This window comes from Cygnus atratus, chromosome 4 (genome assembly GCF_013377495.2).
Source record: "Cygnus atratus isolate AKBS03 ecotype Queensland, Australia chromosome 4, CAtr_DNAZoo_HiC_assembly, whole genome shotgun sequence".
In the NCBI taxonomy this organism is placed as follows: Eukaryota; Metazoa; Chordata; class Aves; order Anseriformes; family Anatidae; genus Cygnus; species Cygnus atratus.
Window position 1 is genome coordinate 62,116,942 of NC_066365.1, and position 7,571 is coordinate 62,124,512.

Sequence of the window (7,571 nt, forward strand, 5' to 3'; positions counted from 1 at the left end):
GTGGGTCTTGCCATGCCCTTATCTGATGGAACCAAGTGCCAGCTACTACCAGAAATTTGTGAACTGTGATCAAATCACCTCTTAACCTTCCCATAGACAGGAAAACCAAATTGACCTTGTTAGATCTCCTGTGGAAGAATTACATCTCCATGGGTAGAATTGCAACCACTTTTTAAAGAATTTTCCAGTACGTTTTTGAAACCTTGACATAAGTAGCAGTTTCATAAGTAATACTGCTCCTTATACCTACTTGTATTTCCAGTGGTCATACATCCAAAGCACTGTAGCAACAGCCTACTCTTATGACTCACATTAACTGGTTATCCATGATGTCCCGTGTATCTTTTCCAAGTTCTCTGATTTCCTGAATGCAATCTTCCATCTCGGATTTGACCTACATTTATTTTATTGCATTTGGCCATATTAGAATATAAGTAAGTCTACTTTAGTGATGTGACTCAGTTTGTTCCATATAATTTACTCTCATTACTGGTTACTGTTCTATCAGGCTTTTGGCATCCATAATTTTTTTTTCAGCAAAAAGTTTTTATTTTCTTCCATATTTTTCACAAAGACATTGAACGGCATTGAAATAATAGCAAACCCACTTGGAATTACATTGAAAATACCCAACAGCATACTGATTCTCTGTCTGCAAGTTTTCGGTTCTCTCAGTTTTCAATTATTTTATATGCTTAGTAACTTTGTTCTGTTCTTTTAAGACTGTGATTGGGCAGTCCTCAGCTAGTACAAATCTTCAGGCACTTGTTAGGAGGTTAATTGCTTAGGACTAGAGGGAATGGCCTCAAGTTGTGCCAGGGGAGGTTCAGGTTGGAAATGAGGAGACATTTCTTCTCAGAAAGAGCAGTCAGGCATTGGAATGGGTTGCCCAGGGAGGTGGTGGAGTCACCATCCCTGGGGGTGTTCAAGGAAAGGTTGGACGTGGTGCTTAGGGACATGGTTTAGTGGGTGATGTTGGTGGTAGGGGGATGGTTGGAGCAGATGATCTTGGAGGTCTTTTCCAACCTTAATGATTCTGTGACTCTATGAATATCTTTTGTTGGTGTAAATATCAGATGAGAATGTGCTTGTGACCTGTTCAGCTGAATCCTGAAGCAGACATTCCTATTTTATTCTTTTTTTCCCCTATCATTTTTCTCTGTTTTTAACAGAGAAAAATTTTTTTTCTGTCTTAAAATGACCAAAGATGATATTGCTGTCAATTGTTCAATTTTATTTTAATATCATATACAAAATATCCATCCTACATTCCAACTTTATATATTTTATATAAAATCCAATGTACAGTATCTTAAATTTGTTTAAATAGTATTATCAACATAACTTTCAAGAGCAGTCAGTCCTGGAGTGATGCAGTCTTTTGTTAATTATTGTTCCTTTAGATATCCCTGCTGTTTGGTAAAGAATCCAGCTTAGATTCTGGAAACATCCATCTGAACTCAGATTTGGTTCCTGTCAAAGCAAAAATCAACTTCTAGATCGTTTCTTCTCAACTTTGTGTCCCACACATGGCTAGATAAAATCCTGTGCTGGAGTGTCCAGTTTGGGTGTGATTTGATGTCATCTGCTTCAGAGGTCATCTTCGTCTGATAAAGCATCGAGATAATCTGTATCGACATATAAGAGAAATCCAGAAAACAAGCTGTCTGCCCATGTTGGATCTGAAAAGAGACCGTTCTGGTCAGCGTAGAAGATCTCGAGCCATACTTCATCTTCTGGCTGAAGGTAGATGACTGTAGATCCAGAAGCTACGTCGTGGTTTCCTGTGTTGGCATCAAATGTCTTTATCCGGTACTTCCCGTTGTGAACCAGCCCAATCGCAAGGTGCTTGTTTGCCAAGGTGATATCATAAGAAAAATAATAAATCCCTGGGATGGCACAAATAAACTTCCCTGTGGAAGGGTTGTAATGCTCACCCTCATTGAAGAGGACTTTATTGAACACAATCGGTAATCTTTCCTCAGGGTAGCTGGTGGTGATGCCAACAGAAAAGGCAGATTTCAACACGATCTGTCCACACTTACAGACCCCTGGTGCACCTGGCTCTCCTCGGTCTCCTTTATCTCCCTTAGGTCCAGGTGGTCCAGCTGGACCTACTTCACCTTTGGCACCAGCCAGTCCTCCAGGTCCTTTTTTACCAGACTGGCCTTGGTCTCCTTTCTCTCCAGCTGGTCCTAATGGCCCAGTTTTTCCTCTTAAACCTTCAAAAACATTTCAAGTTAGTTAATCATTGCACATATCATCTCAGTAAGTGATTGTGTGGGCTACTGGCTATGTCTCGACAAGCCAAAAAAGCAGGGTCAGAATTTCAAAATACTCCAGAAAATACTTCCAAAATCTTTTAATAAGTTTGTGAAAGGAATGGCAAGTTGGGACAGAGCAGTGCACCCCACAGCCAGGAGCCCCTTTTTTCTATACACATCCTTCATTTTTCCCAATTTTGTTTTAGCGTCTATACATAGGAAAGTTATGCCTTTACATTTATTTGCACATATCTCACTATATGCATATTTGGCATATCTAAAATGTATCTGGATATTTTCATTCTCTCACGACATATACATGCATCACACTTAAGCCCACACAGGCACGTGCCCCCATTCATCATATGCACATATAACAGTGATGGGGAGAGGGCTTATTTTATTGTACTACGGTGATAGTTAACACAAATATCAATACCTGCGCTCCCTTTTTCACCTTTTTCTCCCTTCCTGCCATCTCTGCCATCTCTTCCTGGAAGACCAATGCGTCCGTGTGGCCCTGGGGACCCGTTAGCTCCAGGGGGACCCACGGGGCCTGGCAACCCGGGGATGCTACAAATGTATCTGGTGTAGTAATTCTCTCCTTTGAACTGGCTTTGAAGAGGTTGTTCGCTTGTGTAGATGGCAAAGCTTGTAACGTAAAGCAACACAAACATCCTTGGATCTGGAAAAAATGCATATGTATGAGAGTTTATGCACATTATGGCTCTCTGATCGCAGTCAGGTGGCTCTTGAGTGTGCTAACAAGCGTCACGCAGCGATGCATTATGCACATGTACATGCACAGGGAGCAAATGGGCATTTCCAAGTCAGCAGGATCCATGTGCAAGGCAAGGGGGAAAGCCTGCCATGTTGAACATTTTTCTGCTCATGGTGTATTTTGGACCAAATTTTGACATTTACAAAAAAAGAATCTTGATTTTTCAATGCCAAGCCCTTTGCTGGCATGTTTTATTTTGTCTCTGCGACCTGTATTTTGTATATTTATATATTACAGGGAATAGAAGTCTTGCTGGAGGGAGCTGTACCTATGCCAGGAGGATATGCCAGTGGGAGCAGCCTTTTCAAGTGAGGACAAAGCTTGCACCTTCACTTCATTTTGAAGCCCGTAAGATTATAAATGAATCTCCAGCCTGACTACCCATAGCAGAAACTTGCTAAGTCTGCAGAAGGGACACCACTAAGAGATTACAGCTTCAGTGCTTGGTTGTACACCCTGGTGCAGTCGGTCAGGTGGAACCAGACAGCTGCCCTGTGCAGAGCAGCTGCAAAGGGGCTGTCAGCCAGGTTTTCTCTTTAAGCCTGGCTTGGGCTGTCACATGAAACAAACTGAGTCACAATACCTTAAAATAAAATTCTTTGAAGTATTCTGTATTGTGGTTGGATGTTTTCATAATCGACTCAGAGTAAATTGGATTTCTCTGTTGCACAATATACACTGAGGGAATAAAGAAAAAGCACTGTACAAACAGGAATGTGCTGAGGAGTGGCAGTACCTGATATACAGAGGTGTCTGAAGTTAGTGTTGCATTAGCTGAGACTCAGTCATGGGTCAGGTGAGATTTTGTGAGTCAAGCTGTTTCTTCTAGTTCACTGGCTGGATTCTCAGAACACGTCTGTGGCGGGTTTTGTTTGGGTTGTCCATTCCTTCAGAGCTAATTTACAGCACTGAAGCAAATCAGAGTCCACTGGCTTCTGTGGGATGAAAAAGAAGATAGGGAGTGGGGGACTCAGAAAAATATCTTTGTGAAACGCCACCTACATTTATTTTACAGTGAAGATCAGATTCATTCTCAAACTCATTGTTAAAGAAATTACAAAATGATTCAATAAAGAAATTCTTCTCCACAGCCCCTTCTCAGTTCTATGATTGGCATTGACTGATTGATTTAAACAAAACAAAACAAAACAAAAACATAAACAGATAGATTTGCTTGCAGTTCATGATATTTCCTTGGCTATGACATTATATATGGCATGGCCAAATCTATTCAGCACGGCAAAAAAACAGCATATTCACACTCACATACACATACACACTCTTTACCAAGAATAGGAAATGTGAGGCTGCATCTTGATATTGATGGCAATGCAGGAAAAAAGCATGAAAAGATTGTTGTTGAAGAGAAGTAAGTGATGCTCCAAAATTATCTTCAGTGGTTTATATTCTGCTTTTCATATTAAGCATCTTGTATCAAATTGGCAGAAACCAAACTATTAATTTTGCCATCATTTGATAAAGACTTACAATACAGGCAGGCACAACAGCTTCCAAGAGTGGATTAACATATGAATGTGTAACATTACAGGAGAAGAGCAAATGATAACTCCAAGGCAGTAGTTAGCTATAAGCGCAAACTTCACAGCGACGTTTGCTCTGATGTACTACTGAGGGTACCCAAATAAAGCTCAAGGGTTTTCATGGGACTTAAATCAGGGACAACAAAGCTCTTTGCAGAGAAGAGTAATTTAAAGCAGTTAGACAGGAGGGAGCAGCTTGGAGGGAGCTGATGCCTTAGGCTGCCTGTGGATTTTACACAGAGCTGATGGATAAGAAGCAGACACGACCTGAGGATCAAGGGCTGGAACAAAAACTGCCCTTTGCCAGATGAAAGTCTGAATCAACAGGCTCGATGTTCTCACACCGTGTTGTACATAAGCCAGGCAAAAAGAATATCAACAACTGCTGGGTTTGCCTACGTCCAGGATCTTCTACAAACCAGAACGAGAGCCTTCACACAGCTCCTTGTCACTGGCTGGCCAGGAACTTAGTGATGTGAGAAGCTGCCTCCGGCTCCCAGACCTTCCCTGCTGTTCTTCTCATGTGCCTACAAGAAATTAATTAGTCTGAGACATGTGTATCTGCTAAGGCTAGGTGAAAAAAGCGATTAGGGGAAGGTAAGAAGAGATTTGTTGGGATAAGGTGTGCTTTAGAAGGCTGGGACATTGTGGTTGGAGAACCTGTTTGGGCAGGGAAAGGCATATAGGGATTGGAAAATGAAGAGTATGTGGAGCTTTCAGCTATGGGTTGGGGGTCTTAAGGAGTGGTGAGGCTGTAAACCAGAAAGGTGGGACAGCAGGAAGGGGAACAGAGATCGTATTAGGAGAAAATCATGATAATGTTCAGGTGATGATGTTCAAAGTCCCAAATTTAAGCTTTGGGGGAATACAGAAGGCTACAGAAGGTACCCAAACAAATGACATTTGGGAAGCCATGTATTAGGCCACAGAATCAGGACCTTTTTTGCCCTTGAATTCTGACTCATGCATTTCCTCCTGCATAAAGGTCGAGTTTTAAAAGGAGGGTTGGGCAGTGCCTCTCTTCTTTATTGCAGCAGCCTCTTGGGAAGTGTCAATCACCTCAGACCAAGAAAGGATGTACAGCATTGAACCCATGCCTCCTGTTTCCTGGGGAGTGGTCTAAAAGGTAAATTCCTATATTGAATGTGAATGATGATTTATGGCCATTCTCTTGAAATTTCAGGCTGAATCAGGAGGCCCGAATCAGAATTTTCAATTCACCTAAGATCATGGACTTAGAGGGTGGAGTAAAACCCCTCCCAGATCAATTTTTCAGGAGTCACCTATATTGCAGCAAAGCACTTGATCACATAGAGTTAACTGATAGGCAGAAAATGAGTCAAATATTAGACTTTACTTCTTGTTTCTGGTTGTCCTTTTCAAAAATAGATACTTTTGCCTGTAAGCTGGAATAGGAAACAATGTCATTTATATGTGCCAAATATTTTTTGTTCAAAGAAAAACAACTTTTTGAGGAGTTCATTCTTTTATCCAAATCACAAAGCCAGAATAAGCAGATGGTATTCTTGTTAACAGCAATAACAGTCATCTTCACCAGAGTCAGCACCAAAGATAATAATGATATGATTCTAACACAGGATTAGAATAATGTTCCTCCAGGTTTAGCAAGTAACATTTAAATAGGTACCAAATCCAGTAGGTAGAGCAAGAGTGCACGCCAAAGCTTTCACTGGAAGACTACAGGCATGCTCGTCACTTACATACAGTGATTTCTGGAACAGCTTTACTAAATGAAGGTGGCACGAGCAACAAGATCACTGCCCTTGTGCATGAACCTAAAAGATCATCTGATTTTTTTTCAATCTAAGAAATATATTTTAAAAGTTATTCTGGACCTAATATGCTGCAAATCTGTTGACATGACAGATCTACATTGGAAGGTTACTCCATACATTGCATTCCTATCAAACCTACATGCTGGGTAACAGGGTTGTTAGCATCAGGCCTTTAGAAAATCTCGCTGCATTTTCAACACACTCAGACTGTACTTGTTAACATTTTTTTAAGCTTAAGAATTAAGGGGTATGTAGCAAATTCCCAGTTTTGAGACTTCCTGGTATATGATCTAATCTTCCTCCCTTGTCCAGCTATGCACATCTTAATTTTAAAATTTACTAATTGGCATTGTTATGAAACAATCATAAAAGATTTCCCATCAATCTTTTATAAATGAAAGCTGGGTCAAAAGCCAGTAATTGTTAGTCACAAGCTATCCTGGCTGTATTCCTGCAAGCTCTGAGTTCACTTCCAGCACATATGCACAAACATCTGAGAAGGAGGGGAAAATGTATTTACCTTCCTTGTGAAAAAAGATGTAGATGAGAAATATTAATACTCCTGGTCCGTTCCTATCTGCAGCACTGGCAATAGCTTAACAGTGCAGAACATGACAGTGTGTACATCCAGTGCCTCACAAATTGCAAAGGCTGATACTCCTTCACATCACTACACCTTGCATCCCCACTGGGGGATGTCCAGGTCTTCTCCAGCTCTCCATCCACAGGAGATCTGTGGTGGAAGGAATGAGGTGGTGAAGAAGGTAATAAATCATGATGAGAAAGAGAGAGAGACACCCTTGACAATTAGCTCAATAACTGCTTTTCCCTTGCAAAATGTGGTCCACGTTTCCCCCCCCAAGCCAGTTGTGTCTACATATCCAGAGGGCCCAAACCTGCTGCTAAATTTGACACCACCACTAACCGCCCTATAAAGCTTCAGAAACAGTGGCATGGAGTTTAGCATGCGAAGCACTGCAGGTTTTTGCATGGAATGATTTTTATGTTATCTAAAACACAAGCCTTCACTGGCTTTTTGTCTAGCCATTTTTTGTTGGTCATTCCCCTCCAGTTGGGCATGGGCTTAGGGATGTGCCAGTTTTGTTTTGTGTGACAGAGATTGTGCTGGACTTCCAGAGCTCCACCCATGCCTTGCATGAAAAAATGAAGCCCACACGTGGCCATTGCC

At 41.3% G+C, this 7,571-nt stretch overlaps 1 protein-coding gene across 1 annotated transcript; it reads right to left on the bottom strand.

The window, feature by feature from the left end:
• Positions 1–1,590: 1,590 nt before the first annotated feature.
• Positions 1,591–2,944, bottom strand: C1QTNF7 (C1q and TNF related 7). Its single transcript, XM_035547373.1, has 2 exons — positions 2,704–2,944; positions 1,591–2,222 (listed from the first exon to the last, which is right to left on the bottom strand). The coding sequence occupies exons 1-2, from the start codon at positions 2,939–2,941 to the stop codon at positions 1,591–1,593; spliced, it is 870 nt and encodes a 289-aa protein (XP_035403266.1). The 5' UTR covers positions 2,942–2,944.
• Between the last annotated feature and the right edge of the window lie 4,627 nt (positions 2,945–7,571).

Bases quoted from the DNA above. Each gene is read 5' to 3' on its own strand.
- C1QTNF7 (XM_035547373.1), bottom strand. From the start codon at position 2,941: ATGTTTGTGTTGCTTTACGTTACAAGCTTTGCCATCTACACAAGCGAA. The intron at 2,223-2,703 runs GTATTGATATTT...ATGTTTTTGAAG, and splicing joins AGGTGAAAAAGGGAGCGCAG to GTTTAAGAGGAAAAACTGGG.